Source organism: Urocampus carinirostris, chromosome 2 (assembly GCF_059441175.1).
Source record: "Urocampus carinirostris isolate Australia breed hairy pipefish chromosome 2, RoL_Ucar_1.0, whole genome shotgun sequence".
NCBI classification, from domain to species: Eukaryota; Metazoa; Chordata; class Actinopteri; order Syngnathiformes; family Syngnathidae; genus Urocampus; species Urocampus carinirostris.
Genome location: NC_142350.1, coordinates 63,722,127 through 63,746,832, shown reverse-complemented (window position 1 = coordinate 63,746,832; position 24,706 = coordinate 63,722,127). Strand labels below are relative to the sequence as shown.

Here is a 24,706-nt window from a genome sequence, read left to right as displayed (position 1 = left end):
TGATTGGTTGTCAGTCTCTATGTGTCCTCTGATTGGCTGGCAAGAAGTTCAGGGTGTCCCCTGCCCACTGCCTGAAGATAGCTGGGATGGGCTCCAGCACCCCCGCGACCCTACTGAGGATGGATGGATGGATGGTCAAAATAGACTAGCTTACCAAACTTCATATTTACCTGGCTTTAGCAGCAGCCCAACTTTTACTTTCGTTTCAATATTTTAATTTTTGCCCAAAAATGTTAGAAAAAGGCGATTTTCGAGAGTTTTTGGTGGTTTGCTCCATGATACAATTACAAATTGACACTAAGAGTTTGAGCTAACTTAAAACTGGAAAGCAGATCTGATTTTTGGAATGAATATGAGCCACCCACCAAATTTCAAAAATCAGGGCCACAATTTTCTGAAATTCAGACAAATATTTGTTCAAAGTTTTATCCTGGCACAGAAAAACCAGACGACCTCAACAAAACACAAAAAAAGGTACTTTTTTTTAAGAATTAAATAAAAAAAATCTATAAATATTTTAACATTATCTACAAAGGTGTATTAGGGCCACACTGAAATCATTTATTTAAAATTTTTGCTTAAAACTCAGGTGGAAGGATTCTATTGGCTAAGTCTTTGACGCATGATATGTAGAAGCAAAAATAAATATTAAATATAAATATTTAAGTATATGTACAGTAACTATAAGATTAAAAAAAAGTAGTATCAATAAAGTTATATGTAAACGTTTTTTCTTAAATAAAAAATACAAACAGAACATTGGAATAATACTAATAATAAATGATAATATAGTAGTAATTATGATTATTATTTAGAGGAAATTAGGAAGTTTATTTATTCTAAGACTTTATGACTAAAGGAAAACGTTTTTATTTTTAGGAAATTTTAAAAAATACAGCACACATTAGGGAATAAACATATATACTTTTTGTTGTTGTTGTCAAAAGTAGAATTGTTTTTAAAATGTTAATGTGTTATTTTTGTTGTTTGGGGGAATTTTGAAACATATCTGTGACAAAATTCATCTTCCTTGTCATCGTAGTGGGATTATATCCTCATGGGGCAATATACAGTGGCTTGCAAAACTATTTGGCCCCCTTGAACTTTGTGACTTTTTTGCCACATTTCAGACTTCAAACATAAAAAAATAAAACTGTCACTTCTTGTGAAGCATCAACAATAAGTTGGACACAATCATGAAGTGGAACGCACTTTATTGGATATTTTAAACTTTTTTTAACGAATAAAACATGAAAAAGTGGGTGTGCAAAATTATTAAAACTCTCTCCAGAAGTTCAGTAAGGATCTCTGAATGATTCAATGTTGATCTAAATGACTAACTAGGATAAATAGAATTCACCTGTGTGTAACCAAGTCTGTGTATGAATACACCTGCACTGTGATGGTCTCAGAGGTCTGTTTAAAGCGCAGAGAGCATCATGAAGAACGAGGAACACACCAGGCAGGCCCGAGATACTGTTGTGGAGAAGTTTAAAGCTGGATTTGGATACAAAAAGATTTCCCAAGCTTTAAACATCCCAAGGAGCACTGTGAAAGCAATAATATTGAAATGGAAGGAGTATCAGACCACTGCAAATCTACCAAGATCAGGTCGCCACCCAAAACTTTCAGCTCATACAAGGAGAAAACTGATCAGAGATGTAGCCAAGAGGCAACTGATCACTCGGGATGAACTACAGAGGTCTACAGCTGAGGTGGGAGAATCTGTCCAGAGGACAACAATCAGTCGTATACTGCACAAATCTGGCCTTTATGGAAGAGAGGCAAGAAGGAAGCAATTTCTTAAAGATATCCATAAAAGGTGTCGTTTAAAGTTTGCCACAAACCACCTGGGAGACACACCAAACATTTGGAAGAAGGTGCTCCGGTCAGATGAGGCCAAAATCAAAACTTTTGGCAAGAATGCGAGATGTTATGTTTGGTGTAAAAGCAGCACAGCTCATCACCCTCAAAACACCATCTCCACAGTCAAACATGGTGGTGGCAGCATCATGGTTTGGGTCTGCTTTTCTTCAGCAGGGACAGGGAAGATGGTTAAAATCGATGGGAAGATGGATGGGGCCAAACACAGGACCAGTCTGGAAGAAAACCTGATGGAGTCCGCAAAAGACCTGAGACTGGGACGGAGATTTGTCTTCCAACAAGACAATGATCCAAAACATAAAGCAAAAGCTACAATGGAATGGTTCACCCAGAAACATATCAGGATGTTAGAATGGCCAAGTCAAAGTCCAGACCTCAGTCCAATAGAGAATCTGTGGAAAAAAACTGAAAACTGCTGTTCACACACGCTTTCCATCCAACCTCACTGAGCTTGAACTGTTTTGCAAGGAGGAATGGGCAAAAATATCAGTTTCTCGATGTGCAAAACTGATAGAGACATAACCCGAGCGACTTGCAGCTGTCATCGCAGCAAAAGGTTGCGATACAAAGTATTAACTCAAAGGGGCTGAATAATTTTGCACACCCACTTTTTCGTTTTTTATTTGTTAAAAAAGTTTAAAATATCCAATAAAGTGTGTTCCACTTGATGATTGTGTCCCACTTATTGTTGATGCTTCACAAGAAATTACAGTTTTATATATTTATCTTTGAAGTCTGAACTGTGGCAAATGGTTACAAAGTTCAAGGGGGCCGAACAGTTTCGCAAGTCACTAAATGGGTAAATATTTGTATTTTTCAAGAGTGGCCCTAAGGCTCCTTTGCTCCACGTGTTTTTTTTTTTCTTGACTATTTGTTTTGTTTGGCATCAGCGGTCATGTTTTGCACTAATATAGTGCACTTTAGCGCCTGAAACATAGCCAGGGTGGAGGCGAGATGGAGACAGAGAGGGATGCAGTTTCCATGGCAACGGATACCACAGTCCCAACAACAACCACAAAAGCGCAAGAGGGAAAAAAAAAAAAGAGAGAGGAAAAGAGAGTCAGAGTGAGCGTCTCCTCCATTTTTTGTCCAGAGTAGAGGAAGGGATTCCAAATCCTGATTGGGAGATTAGCACTGCCCCTCCTCGTTTTTAGCACGGGAGGGGGCGGGGCGAGGATGCTGCGATGTATCCTGACTCAAAAAAATTTCAAGGCAGTGGACTCGACACTTGCAGAGGTCACGGAGGTGGAAAAAAGTGAGAAAAGGAGGAGTTGCCGTCTTGCCTTCATGCTGTGATCATAAAAAAGGACACGAGTCCGTCCGATTGGTCGATTACATGTCCGTATCGCCGTCGTAGGCTAGCGTGAGAGGTTTGAGGCGGTTGTTTTGCTGCTGCCTCGCCCGCTCCGGCCGCTTTGGCTTTTTGCTGCCGATAGCACAAACGAGGGAGGGAAAAAAAACAGAAAAAACATACTATTAGATCGCAGGTGTCAAACAGGCGGCCCGCGGGCCAGATCAGGCTAAGGGATTGAATCCGGCGAGACAACACTCTGAGAAGCGCAAGAGAAAAACAAGCTGCAGGTTGAAATGTGTCCACTTGATGTTGCCAAAGCCAGGTGCCTCGAACAAAGACACTGTACTTGTGTTTATTTCTCTCTCTCTCTTCCACCCCTTTTCTCCCACTCTGTCTCTGTCTCTTTCACTCTCTGTGTCTCTCTTTTTCTCTTCCTTTGCTGCTCTTTGTCTCTTTCTCTCTCCCTCTCTTTTTAACTTCTTTTGCTCCAACTTCATTTTTTCCTTTTCTCTTTCTCTCTTCCTACCTTTTGCACTTTCTTTTCTCTCCTTCTGTCTTTCTATTTCTCTTTGGATTTCTTTCTTCCTCTCCCTTTCTTTCACCCTCTCTCATGACTTCTCTTTTGTTTCTCATGCTCTCTCTCTCTCTCTCTCTCTCTCTCTCTCTCTCTCTCTCTCTCTCTCTCTCTCTCTCTCTCTCTCTCTCTCTCTCTCTCTCTCTCTCTCTCTCTCTCTCTCTCTTTCTTTTTCACTCCTTTTCCCCCACTCTCTGTCTCCATCTCTTTCACTCTCTGTGTCTTTCTTTTTCTCTTGCTTTGTTGCTCTTTGTCTCTTTCTCTCTCTGTTTCTGTTTAGCTCCTTTTGCTCTAACTTCAATTTTTTCTTTTCTCTTTTCTCTCCTTCTGTTTTTCTATTTCTCTTTGGATTTCTTTCTTCCTCTCCCTTTCTTTCCCCCTCTCTCACAACTCCTCTTTTCATCTCTTTTGTTTCTCATGCTCTCTCTCTCTCTCTTTCTTTCTTTTTCACCCCTTCTCTCCCACTCTGTCTCTGTCACTCTCTGTGTCTCTGTTTTTCTCTTCCTTTGTTGCTCTTTGTCTCTTTCTCTCTCTGTGTCTTTTTAACTTATTTTGCTCCTACTTCCTTTTTCTCTTTCTCTTTTCCTACCCTTGGCGCTTTCTTTTCTCTTTTTTCTCCTTCTGTCTTTCTATTTCTCTTTGGATTTCTTTCTTCCGCTCCCTTTCTTTTCCCCCTCTCTCACAACTTTTATCTTTTGTTTCTCCCGCTCTCTCCCGCTCTCTCTTTTTCTTTCTTAGTCCCGCCATCTCTCCTTTTCCCTCCCTCTTTCTCTTATTTCTTTCTTTCTCTTTTTCTTTCTCTTTAATCTACTATTCTGGCCCCCGACAGAATGTTTGTTGTATCGTGTGGCCCCCGAGTTAAAATGAGTTTGACACCCCTGTATTCGATGCAGTCTTTGGCGTTGGATGCAACATCAGGTACACTTGCATACAGTGCCTTTTCTACAAAATATTGGAAAAATTAAAACAAAAACAAAATAATAAGTTTGTTGTGTTTATTTTACTACAAAAGAGGCTGCGTTCAATGCCGGTTCGTTATTTTGATTATTATTGCGCACTGTTTTTCGTTGTTTTGACAAACATGCATTGTTTACATCACTGTCACTATCGGCCAATCACTATAACACTATAAAGGTCAATGTTGAATATCTGGAACTTTAAACGTGTCCGAATGCAATACAGAGCGTTCCCTTTTTGCCATATCTCCTCTCTGCGTATTTTTGGGGGCGACGCCCAATGACGATCTCTCCAAAATTTTATCCGAGGTTCGTGTTCCCCCTTCTTCTCCTTGCACTGTCAAAAGCAATGGATGTTGTCTCCTTTTTTTAGTGTCTTCTAAATTCTAACTTCAAGTAATTTTGCAATATGGATTATTATAAGCAAAACTTTGCTCCATGCGTTGCAAAATATATTTGTTTTATATTATTTTTAATTAACATGGTTTTATAAACGTCTTTTTATACGCTACTGTATGTCGCTTTAGTTTTATAAATCAATATATTTTTCACAATGTAGATTTATATATTTCTTTTACATAGATAGTACATGTTTTTTCTTAAAATATTTTTCCTTTTTTCATTGAGTAATGCTTGCAACCTGTGATTTGTTTTAATTATCAGTATTTTTTAGTACTGGTAATTATAATTCACAATATTTTTCTTGTTTCACTATTTTTGAAATGCATTATTAATACACTTGTTTTTTGTATATTCCTTCATATTTTATACATAATTTCCAATTCGTTTACATTCCACATCATTAGAACGAGTTTTTCAATATTGTTATATTAAAACATGCTCTTTTTGTTTATTTATAAATGTAGTTTTGGAGTGGACGTCGTTGGGCATCGCCCCAAAATATACGCAGAGAGGAGATATGGAAAAGAGGGAACGCTCTTTATTCAGCATTCAATATTTGAGCAATGTTCATCGTTTCTCTCTTCACGTCGGCATTTATAGTGTGTTCCAAACAAACTATGTTTGATGGCTCAGCACAACAGCCCGTGACTTCCTGCAATTACATCCTGCCATGACTTCCGCCAGATGTCTACACTCAATAGGCTATTGTCAACTCCAAGGCTAATGATTTACAGTTAATCCACAACAATAGACATGAATTAATGTCATTCTTATTGTTATTCTTCTTCTTATTATTATAATTTATGCATTTCCATCATCTATATATACGTAGAGTTTATTACGCCATCTATTTACATATTTGCTAATTAATATACTGTAGTTACTTTTTTAGTTATTCACCAACTCAGTTATTTATATATAACTAATTTGTATTTTGGTTATTTTGAATATTTTTCTTCACCATTAATTTATTTATCCATTATTTATTTAGTTTTCTAGTTATTCATTTAATCAGTGATCTATTCAATTATTCATTTAGAATTCATGTGTTTATCTAAATATTGGTCATTTTAGTTCAATCCCGATTTTATATATTTAAAACGTATATTCGGATCGTTTTATTTGTATTTTTTTAACAAAATTTAGGTATAAACAGCAAATAATGGCAAGTTTATAGACATGACAATCCTAAATGAAAACAATAAATATCAAAGTTCTGGGGTGAGGCTAATGAAGCGCTTTTCATTGACTTCTCAAAAGTGACAATACTCCCCCCTGCTGGAGAATGAAGTCAACACACGATGAATGGGAGGGAGATGCAATGGCATGATTCGACCGCACGAGGACAGCAAAGCAACATCTAGATCTAGATTTTTTGTTTAAACCAGGAGTCCCCAAACGTATTCCTGTGAGGGCCACTTCACTTTTCTCTTTGATGAGGGGCCGGGGTCAGTTAGTGACAGAAAAACTGTGACTAAGTAAAAAAAATATCTTATTTTCCAGAAAGCCAAAATCAAATAACCCTTCTGGATTCTTCACAGAACAAAAGCCAGAATACTGTAGAACGAAAAACTACCAAAGAACACAGAAAAAGTCCATGGAACATGCCAAACCAAGCACAGTCATTTTTATTTGTATAGCCCTTCATCAGAAAAAAATCTCAAAGGGCTGCACAGACCACCATTAAAATATTCCTTGATCTGAACCCTACATGAGGGCAAGGAAAAACTCAAAAACCTTAAAATGAATAAAGCAATTTTGACAAGGGTGACAACAGAATGCCCAGCTGAAATTCTATGGTTTAATGCTGTTGGTCAGGTGGTTATGGTGTGCTAAAGGTGAATATCACTGGTCAACCAGTGGTAAGAGCTCAGTGCTCTCACCGTTGTGACCTGGGTTTGAATCCCATTACAACCAAAAATGCACACTCGGACTTATTTTCTATGTAAAAAAGACATAGGCATCGAAATGTTCTCTGGTATTTTTCAGGGAGGTGGACCAAAGGTTGTAGTTGGGGGCAGTGTTCCCTCTAAGCTGCGCGCGTGTACAATTGCGCACTGCTCGCACATTCTCTGCGCACAAGAAAATCTAGCCAGCGCACAAAAATCAGGGCTCAAAATGACTAATTAAGAAGCGACTTAAGTCAAAGTTACAGTGCATGAAGGTAAAATTTCACGGGTTTCCCTGACGTTGTGTCCTAAATGCAGTATTTTGAAGTCGAGTCGAAGGAGAACGAAGTTGAGTAAAGTTAGTAGAGTTTGTCGGGGAACCGGCTTCTTCGGCTCGGCTCACTAAAAGGAGCCTCTTTCGGGTTCTAAACGGCTCTTCGGGTTGAAATGAAATGAAATGATCTGCATTTATATAGCGCGTCAATGAATTCCCAAAGCGCTTTACAATGTGCTCCACATTTTCCAATAGCGGCCTTGCAGCCATGTAAGGCGCTAACCTGCTTATTGGGGGTATTAGGGATTCAGTGTCTTACCCAAGGAGACTTCGACATGTAACACGGACGAGCCGGGATTTGAACTGGGATCCCTTGATCCCAAGACGAGCGCTCTACCTCCTGAGCTACTGCCGGGTTGTTTTTGCTTCTTTAATCCCAACATGACCAAATATGATGTAAAAGTATGCACAAAATGACTTAAAGGAAGGGGAGAATAGAACAAAAAAAAAAAAAATACCAAAATGAAAAAGTAGTGAAAAGCTGAGGAAAAAAAAAGAAACAAAAGGAAGAGAAAAAAGAAGGAAAGATGTAGAAAAAAGACAGAAAAAAAGAAAAGAAAGGAATGTAGAAAAAAAGTAAATAGAGAACAAAAAGAAAAAAGTAACAGCTCGGAAAATATAAACACAATGAGATTTTTTTTAAAGGAATTTAAAAAAAGGTAGAGAAAAACACGGAAAAAAGAAGAAAAAGTTTGTGTTGCATTCCAATAATTTCCAATGATATCAAGTGAATCTTGTTGCCAACATTGTACTTCCACTAAAAAATGTGATTAAGTACAGTTCTGTATCTTACAACCGACTCAATAAGCCCCCAAAAATGTTAATATTATGCGACAAAACATGTCAGGAAATAAAAAGAAATGGATATCTTGTGAAAGAATTGTAAGAACAAACGACGTTTGCAATAGTACATGAGTCAATTCATTCAAAAGAGAAAAATTATTTTGCATTGCCGGAAACTCAGCAAAATGTAACTCGATGTCAAGTTTTGGACATGTTTGATAATGGATTAGTTGCCACACTTGGGATTATGGTTGCTCACTGTTGTTTCAAGCGCTGCTCACCGACTTTGTGTGAACGCTCAGACCCGTAAGGAAAATGACAGGGAACATTGGTTGGGGGACCACTGGTTTAGAATTGTAATATCGTACGGAATTGACCCTACTCTAGTTTCCTCACCTTCTCCGACCAGCTGACTCTGCTATCAGGCAAGCATGGCGAATTGGGTTTGGGGCTGCAGGCACTTGAGGACCGGCATGCAGGAAGGCAGGGTTTTCTCAGGCGAGGGGCCTTTTTCATTAGCCGCCGCTATTCTGAGCTAGCTCTTGGCAATCGGGACAAGTATACACCATTTCGTGAGCGTTCCGCCCCGCCAGGTCGGACCCCCCGTTGGCGAGGCGCTCCTGAGAGGCCAGCGAGCGGTGAAGCCTGGCACAGTAACTGCTGCCCTCCATGGAGATGACCGGGAAGATGATGATGAGGTGGAGGAGGATGAAGAGGAGAAAGATGGGGAGTACTCACCAGGCCAGGTAGATCATAGAGACCATGAAGACCAGCAAGACAAAGGCCCCTGCTGCCACGCCGTACACCCAAATCTTCAACTTACCATCTGGGGAGCAAGACCAGGAGAAGTTAGTGGCTCAACTCATGATCTTTTATCATTAAGTCACAACCAATGGACCTTATAATACATTTTTTCACATCAGCGGCGCTGCCACGAGCGGCTGCCTTTTCCAGCAGCTGCCCTATTGTTTTATTGTCTGCTCCCATCTTCGGTGTTTTTCTTCCCGTTTTCACAACTACACTATGGATTACTTCTATCCTATGGACATGGGTTTTAGCGCACAAAAATGCGTTTATTCAAGGAATCAACTCCTTGCCCTGAAGAATTCTCGTGTTGGCGTGATGAAGGGGCCTATCGTGGAAGAAGAGCCGGAGCTAGCGAAGCGGCTAGCGGCGTTATAAGTCTTCGGTACCATCCGTAATCATGGTAAATGCGAACTCACGACAACTTAAGATCATCGAGTGCGGGTGGAAAACATCGAAGCGCACAGGGAGCGCAGTTGCTGTGTTTTGCGGAAACGTGGCTCACGTTTAGCATTCCGGACGCTAACGTGTAGCCACCCGGAGCTATCCGGCTTCAACGCCGCTATACAGAGACACGAAAGCCGGGGGGAATCGGAGAGGAGGCGGACTTGCTAACACGAGGTGGTGTATCCCTGGATACAAAGAAAAGATTTTCATCTGCTGCAGGGATGTCGAACTTTTGGACTAGCGTGTGACGTCATCCACTCCGCTACAAGCACCCCTAGGGCATCATGTTAATCTGTTAATAAACAACGGGGTAGACTGCTGGAAGTGTGAATTTCCCTACGGGGATGATTAAAGTATCTATCTATCTATCTATGGTATCTATGGTATCTATCTATCTATCTATCTATCTATCTATCTATCTATCTATCTATCTATCTATCAATAGTCGTCAGTGGAGCTGTATAACTCAGACAAGACTGAAGTCATTGTCTTTGGCCCACAAAAAGTGTCATCAGTCATCACTTAGTTTAAAAGCTAAAAATCAGGTTAGAAATCTCGGGGTAATAATGGACTCAGACCTAAACTGTCTAAACCAGAAACTTATCCATGCATTTATCTCTAGCAGGTTAGACTACTGTAACGGCCTTCTGACTGGACTTTCTAAACCAGCTGTAAGACAGCTGCAGAACATCCAGAACGCTGCTGCTCGGGTCCTGTCTAGAACCAGGAAGTACGACCATCTTAGTCCTGCGCTCAGGTCTCTGCACTGGCTTCCTGTCGCTCAGAGAATAGACTTTAAAACAGCTCTGCTGGTGTATAAGTCTTTTCATGGTTTAGCACCAAAGTACATCTGTGACATGTTGGTCCCATATGAACCAATTTGCTGTTTACTTTTCACCGCTACTGTTTCACCGGATGCTAACGTTAGCATAGCGCTAAATCTCCTGCCCGCTGCTATCAATAAACAGCAGCTTGCACACCCCAACGGAGCTTTATCGTCGACGGTGACTTTAATCGGGCATGTTTATGGACTGTACTCCCAAATCCATTCAATTGTGGACTGAGCAATTCGGAAAAACACTGGACTATGTGTAATGTAACATCAAACATTCCAGTTGTATCCAGCAACTCTGTTTGACCCTCACACCACATTTTACATTTTCAATGTCTTTTATTGTGTGTTTTTAACCTGACTGCCATTTCTGTAAAGCACTTTGAATTGCCTTGTGTATGAATTGTGCTATACTAAACAAACTAAAGGACCTTTAAAAATGGGTTGTTTTCAGTCCCAGGTACTATATTTATTCATTTTTTTACCTCAGAATAACTCAAAATTTGTGCGCTGTCATGATTACTGATGCGAGGCACCTGTGCCCGCTCTTTCGGCGCCAACTGCCTCGGACGCTGATTGGCTCCCTGTCACTATTTAAACCCCCGTCTTTCTGTCACCTGTTGTAAGTCCGTCTGCGAACCTCAGTTCACGCTAGGCAAGCTTTTCGACCCTGACTCACTCCTGTTCTGGCCTCCGTCTGTTTCCCGGCTTCGACCCATTTTCTGATCTCGAGCACGTTTTTTGTTCTCCTGTCCCAGCTACTGACCCGTTTTTTCCGTTCCCGACACCGCCATCGCTCGCCCCGGAAATACCACTTCCGCATCTGAGCAACCTGCTCGCCGTGACCAGCGATCTCCGGATCGTGTGTGCAATCCTTTCCCGTCTTCCCAATAAAACTGAGAGAAACGTACGCAAGTGGGTCCTGTCTCTGTCCTGGTCTTGACATGCGCATGTCATTCATGGGTGTACTCTCTTGATGATGTCTTTGTCTTGTCTCAGGATTTATTATTTCTGGCCCCATCCATCCATTATCCGTACCGCTTATCCTCAATAGGGTCGCGGGGGTGCTGGAGCCCATCCCAGCTATCTTTGGGCAGGGGGCAGGGGACACCCTGAACAGGGACAGACAATTTGCTGGCTCATTCACACCTAGGGACTATTTGGTTTGGCCAATCAACTTGACATGCATGTTTTTGGAATGTGGGAGGAAACCGGAGTGCCCAGAGGACACCCACACAAGCACAGGGAGAACATGAAAACTCCACACAGGAAGGTTCGATTTCATGACCTTAGAACTGTGCGGCACACGCGCTAACCACTGCACCGCCGTGCTGCCCTACACATAACATATGATATATTAAATTATACACAAATATATGACAATGGGGTTTTACGGTTGTATTTTACCGTAAATATTGACGACCACGAAACATTAAATGCGACGAGAATCGAACCCGGGTTGCGGCGATGAGAGTGCAGAATTTCAACCACGAAACCACCAGTGATATAAATAATATTACGATAAAGCATTCCATTTGATATTATTATCACACTATTTTTAATCAGGGTACCAGAGAATGGAAGCTATAAAGAAACACAATAAGCATATAGAGGAAAACAACTCTGGTGTATCTGATGATGAATCAGGACTTTGAAGGACATTTAATAATTATATTGTAAATTTCATGGTGGCATTGTGTTCACCATTTACATTGAGAATACATTATTTTCAATCATCTCACAAAGACGCTGTAGTTCTCTCTCTCTCTCTATCTCGCTCTCTGTCTCTCTTTTTCTCTTTCTTTGTACCTCTTTGCCTCTTTCTGTGTGTCTTTTTACCTTATTTTTCTCTCTCTTTTCTCTCGTTCTCTCTCTCACTCTTGCTTCTTTCCCCTCTCTTTCTCCCCTTTGCCTTTTCTCTCCTTTCTTTCTATTTCTCATTGTATTTCTTTTTTTTCTCTCTCTTTCCCCCTTTCTCACTATTTGTCTTTTTATCTCTTTTGTTTCTCACATTTTCTTTCTCTCTCTCACTCTATGTCGCTCTCTGTCTCTTTCTTTGTTCCTCTTTGCCTCTCTCTCTCTCTGTCTCTCTCTCTCTCTCTCTTTTTCTCTCACTCTATCTCGCTCTCTCTTTCACTCTCTAAGTCTCTTTCTCTGTTCCTCTTTGCCTCTTTCTCTCTGTGTGTCTTTTTACCCTATTTTGCTCTCTTTCTCTCTCTCGCTCACTCTTGCTTTCCCCTTTTTCTTTCTCCGCTTCTCTTTTTCTCTTCTTCTCACTTTCTATTTCTCTTTTGGATTTCTTTCTTTCTCTCACTTTCTTTCCCCCTTTCTCACGTTCTCTCTCTCTCTCTCTCTCTCTCTCTCTCTCTCTCTCTCTCTCTCTCTCTCTCTCTCTAGCTCTCTCTCTCTCTCTCTCTAGCCCGCTCTCTAGCTCTCTCTCTAGCTCTCTAGCTCTCTCTCTCTAGCTCTCTCTCTAGCTCTCTAGCTCTCTCTCTCTAGCTCTCTCTAGCTCTCTCTCTAGCTCTCTTTCTCTCTCTCTCTCTGTCTCTAGCTCTCTTTTTCTCTCACTCTATCTCGCTTTCTCTTTCACTCTCTCCGTCTCTTTCTTTGTTCCTCTTTGCCTCTTTCTCTCTGTGTGTCTTTTTACCCTATTTTGCTCTCTTTTCTCTCTTTTCTCTCTCTCTCTCACTCTTGCTTTCCCCTTTTTCTTTCTCCCCTTCTCTTTTTCTCTCCTCACTTTCTATTTCTCTTTTGGATTTCTTTCTTTCTTTCACTTCCTTCCCCCTTTCTCACGTTTTCTCTCTCTCTCTCCTCATTCTTTGTCCCACCCTCTCTCTTTCTTTTTCTTATTTCTTTCTCTCTTTTTTTCTTTCCCTCTAATCTCCTAGTCCGACCCCCGGGAGAATACTTTATCGTGTGGCCCCCAAGTTAAAATGGGTTTGACACCCCTGGTTTAGACTATCGCTTAGTAAGGGGAATTCCAATCCTGAGGTTGCCAGGTATGTTCATCATAGTAAATAATTTTTCTGACCTGGTCCGTAGGGTTGCAGGTACCAGGTTCTCCCCGAGCGCCCCGGCTGCGTGGTGGTGGTCAACGTGGGGTTGACGGCCCGGCTGGTCTTGACGTCCCCTTTTTTGTCCCCAGCAGTAGGGATCTCCAAGACCGGGATGGGGGCGCACTGGTCCAGGAGCCCGCCTGATAGCACTTCTGTGTAGCCTTCCTCGCACATGCACACGCCCGCCTGCAGAGGGCAGTAAAGGACTGGTGAATTTTTGCTGCTGGTTTCTTTCCTGTCTTGTGTTTTTCATTTCCTGTGGACAGACCTCACTGCAGTAAGATGTTGGGGGTATGCATGGTGGGTCGCACGCACTGTCGTCCATCACTGGGCTGGTGGGGAGACACCCTCCTAAAGAAGACAAATTCAAGAAGAATCCGAAATAAAATAATGGACATGAACATCGTTTTATGTAAATGATAATGGATTTGCCTTTATAGGGTTTTGTGTCTTCTTTTTTGGGCAGGGACAGGGCAGATAGAGACACTTAAAGGGACACTGTGTAGTACAGTGGAACCTCGGTTCTCGACTGTAATCCAGAACCCTGTTCGAAAACCGATTTGGTCGATCACGGAAAATCGTTTTTGAAATGAAATGAAAATGAAATGATCTGCATTTATATAGCGCTTTTCAAGTCAAGACTTTTCAAAGCGCTTTACAGTGTGCTTCACATTTCCCAATAGCGGCCGTGCAGCCATGTAAGGCGCTAACCTGCTTATTGGGGGGTATTAGGGGTTCAGTGTCTTACCCAAGGACACTTTGACATGTAACACGGACGAGCCGGGATTCGAACTGGGATCCCTTGATCCCAAGACGAGCGCTCTACCCCCTGAGCTACTGCCGCCCCATTAAAAGTAATGTAAAATCGTTTTAATCTGTTCCATCACCCTGAATGTTCACCACGAACGTAAAGATGAAGCTAACCCAGACTAATCGTACGTTCGCGTTAGCGTAATCTTCCGTACGAAAGATAACGCTAACATGAATGTGTAAAAATAAAAAAATCAGGTCGTTTACACGTTATTTAGCACCCGGGTCTCCACAACAAGTGGTGAGCGGTTAAAGGATGAAGAAAAGATTTATGAATAGGATTTCTTACCTTTGTGGTGGTCTGCAGAAGCCATGCTGTATGTATAGCAAGATTGGAAATTCACATACCTTCCTCATATTTTGCTATTATTTCTTTCTTAAATGCAATAGTTGTACGGACTACTCTTCTTTTTTCACCTGTAGCAACTTTGCTGCTTGCACCGAGGCATAATTAGGGGTTAAAACACTCCGTTCACCGATATTAATAACGAAAGCAAAAAGGAGTGCGCGCTCACCTGACAACAGTTCTTCACAAGGGGGTGGGGGCAATCTACACCCGTACGCCGCTCAGCATCGCACCCTAGCGTTCGAACTCCGATTTTTTGAACGAACAGCGAAGCAAGAATTTCTCGAAATTTTTGGTCGAAAACCGATTTGTTCGAACTGAGAGGTGTTCGAAAACCGAGGTTCCACTGCATTTGACCTTTAGATATTGCTGCATTATTTAGTGCAACTGAAAATCGAATGCTGCAAAGCACAAAAATAATACAAACCACGAGACTCAAAGTGACCGAACTGAACCATTTTTCTTGATTTTTTTTTGCCCAGCTTTTCGCAAGCTTTTTGGTTTTTGGGTGTAGCCATAGGAACAAGATGGTGGACAATCATGCCAACTCTCTTTCAGTAAACCTCATCTCATCTCATCTCATTAGCTGCACCGCTTATCCTCAGTAGGGTCGCGGTGGGGCTGGAGCCCATCCCAGCAATCATCGGGCAGTGGGCAGGGGACACCCTGAACTGGTTGCCAGCCAATCGCAGGGCACACAGGGACAGACAACTCACTCGCTCATTCACACCTAGGGACAATTTGGACCGGACAATCCACCTGAAATGCATGTCTTTGGAATGTGGGAGGAAACCAAGGCAGGCACGGGGAGAACATACAAACTCCGCACAGTAAGTCCGGTAGCAAGAGGTTCCTAAGACCTTAGAACTGTGCCGCGCACGCGCTAACCACCGTGCTGCATGTTATGTAAAAATAACAAAATTTCTTGACCTACAATTATCCAAACAAATGCAAATTATACGATAGTTCATGAATTTTTGGTAATTATTAAAATCAATATTGATCATTTTAATGAATTACGTATTTTTACCACTAGGAGGTGCGAAATAATACAAAATAAAATGCGTAGTGTCATTTTTTATTTTGAATATTTGAAGTTCAGGGGCCATCAATTTGTTCGCCCAAAGGTAAACACATCTAGCTTGCTGAGCAAAAAATATAAGCAATGAAAAAGTTTCAAGGAAATTGAGAAATGCATAGCTCCCGGCCTTACTGTGCGGAGTTTGCATGTTCTCCCCGTGCTTGCGTGGGTTTCCTCCGGGCACATACCAAAGACATGCATTTCAGGTGAATTGGCCGGTCCAAATTGTCCCTAGGTGTGACTGAGTGAGTGAGTTGTCTGTCCCTGTGTGCCCTGCGATTGGCTGGCAACCAGTCCAGGGTGTCCCCTGCCCACTGCCCAATGATTGCTGGGATGGGCTCCAGCATCCCCGCGACCCTACTGAGGATAAGCGGTACAGCTAATGAGATGAGATGAGAAATGCATATTGGTATTTATCAATAAAATCACCATTAAATTAAGCATTTTTTTAGTGGATTTATCAACATCCATCTTCGTTTACTTTGTAGGACAAAGTTTTTGTGGTGACCAATTTTAGCAGTCAACTTAACCAAGTTAGTTAACCTCTCTAGGTGCATAACATGTCAAGTCAAGTCAAGTCATGTTTATTTGTGACGCCCTTAATCACAAGGACTCTCTAAGGGCTGTACAGACCACAGATTATTGCAAACCACAGATTATTATGACACCATCCCCTGATCTAAAGCCTACACGAGGGCAAGGAAAAACTCAAAAACCTCAATATGAGGAAAATGAAGACAACTTTTGACAATTTTCACATTTACCATTCAAATGCTAAGAATAAGTGGGCACCGATTAATCGCTTCTCTCGCTATTGCCCCCAGGAGGTGTAATAGGAGAGGTACCACGATAATAACAACACAAAAATAACACAATAACCTGATCACCATAAATAGATCAAACTAGTGATTTTTATTAAAGTGGTAGCTCTCACTTTTAACAGTTTTAGGGCGGGGCACATTCTTTTTTTGTGTGTGTATTTCAATTTATACAGTACACAGGCCAACTATATAATATTTGATCACATGACCCCGATTTTAGCTAACCTGCATTGGCTCCTTGTTAGCTTAAGATGTGATTTTAAGGTTTTGTTGGTATTACACAAAATCATGCATGGACTTGCTCCCTCATATATTTCAGATTTAATTCCGCCCCTATGTTCCGCTCCGCAGCCTACTAGTGATCCCAAGAGCCAAGAAGAAATCCGCAGGTTAAGAGTGTTCTCCATTCGGGCCCCACTGCTGTGGAATGCTCTTCGTCTCTTGAGATTGGATCTGCAACCTCAGTGGAAATGTTTAAATCTCAGCTTAAAACACACTTCTATTATATATCACATGAATAACTTATATTTTATGTTGACAATATCTGTGTATTATTTGCCCTCATGTATGTTTTAGATCAGGGGATGGTGTCATAATCGTCTGTAGTTTGCAATAGTCTTTGATCTGAGCAGCCCTTTGAGACTCTTTGTGGTTAAGGGCGTCACAAATAAACATGACTATTTCATTCAAAAAAACTGACGTCAGTTTAGTAGACACTCAAAATTAGGAGAGGAGACATTAATGGAAACCCCCTCATTAGAAATTCTGAGCCTTTTCTTTTGATTAAATCGCCTAGGTTAGCATATCCGCCCTAAACTGTTTCTGTTTCAAAGAACAGCAACACGATTGGCCGACAGTGACGATGATAGTGATGTAAACAGTTCATAATAATAAGATCATCGAGTGCTGGTGGAAAACATCGAAGCGCACAGGGAGCGCAGTTGCTGAGTTTTGCGGAAACGTGGCTCACGTTTAGCATTCCGGACGCTAACGTGTAGCCACCTGTAGCTACCCGGAGCTATCCGGCTTCAACGCCGCTATACAGAGACACGAAAGCAGGGGGCAATCGGAGAGGAGACGGACTCGCTAACACGAGGTGGTGTATCCCTGGATTTTCACCAAAAAAGATTTCCATCTGCCGCAGGGATGTCGAACTTTTGGACTAGCGTGACGTCATCCACTCCGCTACAAGCACCCCTAGGGCATCACGTTAATCTGTTAATAAACAACCGGGTAGACTGCTGGAAGTGTGAATTTCCCTACGGGGATGAATAAAGTATCTATCTATCTATCTATCTATCTATCTATCTATCATCCATCTATCTATCATCCATCTATCTATCTATCTATCTTCCATCTATCTATCTATCTTCCATCCATCTATCTTCCATCCATCTATCTTCCATCCATCTATCTTCCATCCATCTATCTTCCATCCATCCATCCATCCATCCATCTATCTTCCATCCATCCATCCATCTATCTTCCATCCATCCATCCATCTATCTTCCATCCATCCATCCATCTATCTTCCATCCATCCATCCATCCATCTATCTTCCATCCATCCATCTATCTATCTTCCATCCATCCATCTATCTATCTTCCATCCATCCATCTATCTATCTTCCATCTATCTATCTTCCATCCATCCATCCATCCATCTATCTTCCATCCATCCATCCATCTATCTATCTTCCATCCATCCTTCCATCTTCCATCCATCCTTCCATCTTCCATCCATCCTTCCATCTTCCATCCATCCTTCCATCCATCCATCTTCCTTCCATCCATCTTCCTTCCATCTTCCATCCATCCATCTTTAATCCATCCATCTTCCATCCATCCATCTTCCATCCATCCATCCATCCATCCATCCATCCATCCTCCATCCATCCATCTATCCATCCATCTTCCATCCATCCATCCATCCATCCATCTATCCATCCATCTTCCATCCATCCATCCATCTTCCATCCATCCATCCATCTTCCATCCATCCATCTTCCAACCATCCATCCATCTATCTATCTAATAGTCAAAACAACAGTCAGATATAATAGTCAAAATAAGAAACTGGTATCCGATGTCAGCTATCCGATATGAAAAACAGACTAAACTTATCACTCTGAAATTTCTGTCATTACAATATCGATATTATTAGCATTTTTAGTGTTCCTTTGTAGTCATCAAAATGAAACCAGCAATTTTGCTCCAAAAAGTGCTTTACTTCTCAGCTCACCAATGTTGTGATGACCAATTTAAGTCGAAAAGTGTTGCTACGAAAGTGAAGCTTCTTAACATTTTGCGGGGATTGACTGTAATGTTCTTACCAGTGACGTTGAGTCCGTCAGAGCGCTGACACCAGATGAGAGGTCGCGAGGAGTTGGGCCGAAAGCTGCTCACCCACTTGTACTCTAAACATTCGCCGTCTAAAACGCCAGCCGCAAGAAAAGGAGAAATGACGCTTAAAGGCCAATACGGTATTCTCTTTATTTTCACGGTAAATCTGTCTAATAACCTAAAAGAGGGAGAGAGAGAGAGAGAGAAAAAGAGCTAGAGAGAAAGAGAGGGAGAGAGAGAGAAAGACGGAGAGAGAAAGACAGAGGGAGAGAAACAGCAAGAGAGAGAGAGAGAAAGAGAAAGACACAGAGAGAAGGAAAGACACGGAGAGAGCATTAGCAGGAAAGAAACAGCTATAGAGAGAGACAGCTAGAGATAGAAAGAGAAAGAAAGAGAAAGACAGTGAGATAGAAAGAAAGAGAAAGAGAGAGAGAGAAAGACAGAAAGAGAGAAAGAGAAAGGCAGAAAGAGAGAGATAGAAAGACAGAGAAAAGAGAGAGAGAGAGAGAGAGATAAGGAGGGAGAGAGAAAGAAAACGAAAAAGACACAGAAAGAAAGACAGAGAGAAACAGTAAGAGAGAGAGAAAGAAAAAGACACAGAGAGAAGGAAATACACGGAGAGAGCTATAGAGAGAGACAGCTAGAAAGAGAAAGAAAGAGAGAGAAGGACAGTGAGATAGAAAGAAAGAGAAAGAGAGAGAGAGAGAAAGACAGAAAGAGAGAAAGAGAGAGAGCTAGAGAGAGAGAGAAAGAGAGCGAGAGCTAGAGAGAGAAAGAAAGAGAAAGACACAGAAAGAAAGACAGAGAGAGAGACAGCAAGAGAGAGAGAGAGAGAGAGAGAGTGCTAGAGAGAGAGAAGGAGGGAGAAAGAAAGAAAGAAAGAGAGAAAGACACAGAAAGAAAGACAGAGAGAGAGACAGCAAGAGAGAGAGAAAGAGAAAGACACAGAGAGAGTCATAGATATACTGTAAAGACAGAGAGCTATAGAAAGAGACAGCTACAGAGAGGAAGAGAAAGAAAGAGAGAAAGATGGAGACAGAGAGAGAGAAAGAAAGAGGCAGCGATAAAGAAAGAAAGTCAAAAGAAAGATAGATAAAAAGATTGAGAAATAGATGGATACAGTTAGGTAGATAGATAACCGTTTTTGCACTTGTTTTTCCACCTGCCCGTTCCTGATCTCCCCATTTGTCTCCGGCTCAACCTGTACTTGATCCCGTCCACGTCTGCTCTCCCGTCCCGGCTTACGACCCGTTTCTGACCCCGACCACTTTTTGCTCTCCTGTCCCGGCTATCGACCTGTTTTTCCGTCCCTGACACCGCCATCGCCCGCTACGGAAGATCCACTTGCGAGAGCGACTTGCCGCAGCTCTTCCTTTTTATTAATATGTGTATTATTTGCCCTCATGTAGGTTTTAGATGAGGGGATGGTGTCATAATAGTCTGTAGTTTGCAATAGTAATTGATCTGTGCATCCCTTTGAGACTCTTTGTGATTAAGGGCTATACAAATAAACATGACTTGACTTTCAATAAAACTTGTGGTTAACGTTACGCAATTGGGTCCTGATTCCGTTCTGGTCGTGACACGACTGGGTTTGAATGTTCAGGCACTATTGAAGTGACACGAAAATCTCACGATGTACGCAAAAAAACCCAAATAAATAGAAAAAAATGCACCAAGGATGCAAAAGTCCTTTCTCGATATGGCGAGGGGAACACTGTACGCACAAAGCAAATGAGATTCCGCGGCCGCGTGACGGTTGGAACTTCAAGAGTGAAGCCGAGTGTTTTAATATTTATCCGCGAGCCTCGTCTTAATGAGTGTCTATCGCCGACGCCGAGAGACAATATCGGTTTTGTCTCGGAAGACTCCGCGAAGAGGAAATGAGCGATTTAACCTTGGACATCGAAAAGACAGGCTCGGCTATCTGCGCCCGTCATCGAGAGGCACTTGAGCCTTGCCCGACATCGCCGGTGAAATGCTGGAAATTGGATCTGGTGGGACTTGATAGTCCCTAGCCAACTCGTAGAAAATTCAGTCCTTGAAATTGGAAACGCTGGCTTTCAAAAAAAGACTCATTGCGTTATTTGTTAAGTTTAAGAACCGAAGTAGACACTCAATAAGGAGAGAAGATATCAGTGGATTTTGCCCTGACTTCCCGATCCCTTAACAAAGCATTGTGTGAGATGTTACGCATTTGGGTTCACTGCTTTTTCCGGTCGTGACAATTGATAGAGAAAATTGAAAGTACCTCTCATGATATGAGACAACTACGCTCTGATGTAGGGAAAGAAAACACAGTTTTCTGTGCAGAAGAATACAATGTTTTTTTTTCGCATAGAAGAAGACGACTCTTTAAGCAGAAGAAGCCTCACTTAGCTCAAGTTTAGGAGGAGAGACACATTTTTGTCGCAAAAAAACACAATACTAGGTTTTGACAGAGGACAAGACTACAATGACAACAATGTTAGTTTTTCACATGGAAGGAAGAGTCACAAACTTCTGGTGTAGAAGTTGACAATTTAGTTCTGAATCTAGTTCTTGTTATTTGTGTATGTGGGCGGGCGGGCGTTTAGACGGTCAGACGGACCGACGGACCGACTGACAGACGGACCGACCGACAGACCGACCAACAGACGGACAGACGGACAGACGGACAGACCGACAGACCGACAGACCGACAGACGAGAAGACGACGACTCTTTAAGCAGAATAAGCCTCACTTAGCTCAAGTTTAGGAGGAGAGACACATTTTTGTCGCAAAAAAAACACAATACAAGGTTTTGACAGAGGACAAGACTACAATGACGACAATGTTAGTTTTTCACATAGAAGGAGGAGTCACAAACTTCTGGTGTAGAAGTTGACAATTTAGTTTTGAATGTAGTTCTTGTCATTTGTGTATGTGGGCGGGCGGGCGGTTAGACGGACCGACGGACCGACTGACAGATGGACCGACGGACCGACGGACAGACGGACAGACAGACAGACGGACAGACAGACAGACGGACAGACAGACAGACGGACAGACGGACAGACAGACAGACGGACAGACAGACAGACGGACAGACGGACAGACGGACAGACAGACAGACGGACAGACGGACAGACGGACAGACGGACAGACGGACAGACAGACAGACAGACGGACAGACAGACGGACAGACGGACAGACGGACAGACGGACAGACGGACAGACGGACAGACGGACAGACGGACAGACGGACAGACGGACAGACGGACAGACGGACAGACGGACAGACGGACAGACGGACAGACAGACAGACAGACAGACGGACAGACAGACGGACAGACGGACAGACGGACAGACGGACAGACAGACAGACGGACAGACGGACAGACGGACAGACGGACAGACGGACAGACGGACAGACGGACAGACGGACAGACGGACAGACGGACGGACAGACGGACAGACAGACGGACAGACAGACGGACAGACGGACGGACAGACGGACGGACAGACGGACGGACAGACGGACAGACAGACGGACAGACGGACAGACGGACAGACGGACAGACGGACAGACGGACAGACGGACAGACGGACAGACGGACAGACGGACAGACGGACAGACGGACAGACGGACAGACGGACAGACGGACAGACGGACAGACGGACAGACGGACAGACCGACAGACCGACAGACCGACAGACGGACAGACGGACAGACGGACAGACGGACAGACGGACAGACGGACAGACGGACAGACCGACAGACCGACAGACCGACAGACCGACAGACCGACAGACCGACAGACCGACAGACGGAGAGACCGACAGACCGACAGACGAGAAGACGACGACTCTTTAAGCAGAATAAGCCTCACTTAGCTCAAGTTTAGGAAGAGAAACACATTTTTGTCGCAAAAAAAACACAATACTAGGTTTTGACAGAGGACAAGACTACAATGACAACAATGTTAGTTTTTCACAGAGAAGGAGAAGTCACAAACTTCTGGTGTAGAAGTTGACAATTTAGTTCTGAATCTAGTTCTTGTCATTTGTGTATGTTTAGACGGTCAGACGGACCGACGGACCGACTGACAGACGGACCGACTGACAGACGGACCGACCGACAGACCGACAGACCGACAGACGGAGAGACCGACAGACCGACAGACCGACAGACGAGAAGACGACGACTCTTTAAGCAGAAGAAGCCTCACTTAGCTCAAGTTTAGGAAGAGAAACACATTTTTGTCGCAAAAAAAACACAATACTAGGTTTTGACAGAGGACAAGACTACAATGACAACAATGTTAGTTTTTCACATAGAAGGAGGAGTCACAAACTTCTGGTGTAGAAGTTGACAATTTAGTTCTGAATCTAGTTCTTGTCATTTGTGTATGTGGGTGGGCGGGCGGTTAGACGGTCAGACGGACCGACGGACTGACCGACAGACGGACCGACCGACAGACGGACAGACGGCCAGACGGACAGACCGACAGACCGACAGACGGAGAGACCGACAGACCGACAGACGAGAAGACGACGACTCTTTAAGCAGAATAAGCCTCACTTAGCTCAAGTTTAGGAAGAGAAACACATTTTTGTCGCAAAAAAAACACAATACTAGGTTTTGACAGAGGACAAGACTACAATGACAACAATGTTAGTTTTTCACATAGAAGGAGGAGTCACAAACTTCTGGTGTAGAAGTTGACAATTTAGTTCTGAATCTAGTTCTTGTCATTTGTGTATGTGGGTGGGCGGGCGGTTAGACGGTCAGACGGACCGACGGACTGACCGACAGACGGACCGACCGACAGACGGACAGACGGCCAGACGGACAGACCGACAGACCGACAGACGGAGAGACCGACAGACCGACAGACGAGAAGACGACGACTCTTTAAGCAGAATAAGCCTCACTTAGCTCAAGTTTAGGAAGAGAAACACATTTTTGTCGCAAAAAAAACACAATACTAGGTTTTGACAGAGGACAAGACTACAATGACAACAATGTTAGTTTTTCACATAGAAGGAGGAGTCACAAACTTCTGGTGTAGAAGTTGACAATTTAGTTCTGAATCTTGTTCTTGTCATTTGTGTATGCGGGCGGGAGGTCGGTCAGATGGACGAACGGTCAGAGGGTCAGACGGACGGTCGGTCAGATGGTCAATCGGACGGACCGACGGACGGACGGACGGACCGACAGACAGATAGATTGATTGAGAGTGAGAGAGGGAGACAGACCGACAGACAGACAGACAGACAGACAGACAGACAGACAGACAGACAGATAGATAGACGGATATATTGATTGAGAGGGGGAGACAGAGCGAGAACATAACAGAGAGAGGTTGGGCAATGGATTTTGTAGATCCAGCTTGAATTGGTATTGACTGCATACCTGTGCAGGGTTGAGATTCCCAGGCCTGGTCCGGACACAGCTGCAAGTTCTCCGGCTCCTGGGCCACCACGGCTCGTGACCGCACCCGGACCGAACCGAAGTCCACGCCGGCTTCTTTGACGCAGATGCTAACGCAGGAACTCCAGTCGGACCACTCCATCAGATAGCACTCACCTGAGAAGATATTTTATTTTTCAGTTTCAGAAACCGTTAATTCCAAAACGGTCGAATCTGGATTCTAGGTTCATCCAGGGACAATGATAATAAAAGGAATATTGTGGTATTAAAATAACCACAATATCTTTGTCATAAAATTTCTTGTTGGAGTCGTAATTTGAGTTAAATCTAAGAAACTGTAAACCTTGAACTTCCTAATGGCAAAACTATGTTCAAAGTCAAGTTAAAGCAGGTTTTTAACATGACCGGAGTTAAAAAGTATTTGAAAAAGTCTTTATCCTAATTTTACAGTTCCAGGACCTATTTATGTTGAGTAGAGAACCCTGTTTTGGAGATCTACACTGGAGAAACCTGGAGAGCCGTAGTCCAGCCCGTTTCAGGGGGCGTACACCTTTTTAATAGCCAAATTCAAGCACATTTTGAAGGACTTTCCAAGCCAATTTTTAAATTTTTCCACACCATTAAAAGAAGAAATCGAGTGTAAATCATGAATTTT

The 24,706-nt window shown here is 42.8% G+C and overlaps 1 protein-coding gene across 1 annotated transcript in view; it reads right to left on the bottom strand.

Moving 5' to 3' along the window:
- Positions 1-2,616: 2,616 nt before the first annotated feature.
- Positions 2,617-24,706, bottom strand: part of LOC148372974 (thrombospondin type-1 domain-containing protein 7A-like) — a 339,221-nt gene continuing 317,131 nt past the window's right edge. The window contains exons 24-29 of the mRNA XM_088327730.1: positions 24,034-24,207; positions 18,646-18,744; positions 13,524-13,606; positions 13,231-13,441; positions 8,855-8,942; positions 2,617-3,310 (exon numbers count right to left, since the gene is read on the bottom strand). Coding sequence (XP_088183856.1) covers positions 3,217-3,310; positions 8,855-8,942; positions 13,231-13,441; positions 13,524-13,606; positions 18,646-18,744; positions 24,034-24,207 — 749 coding nt within the window. The 3' untranslated portion in view covers positions 2,617-3,216. The remainder of the gene's footprint in view (positions 3,311-8,854; positions 8,943-13,230; positions 13,442-13,523; positions 13,607-18,645; positions 18,745-24,033; positions 24,208-24,706) is intronic.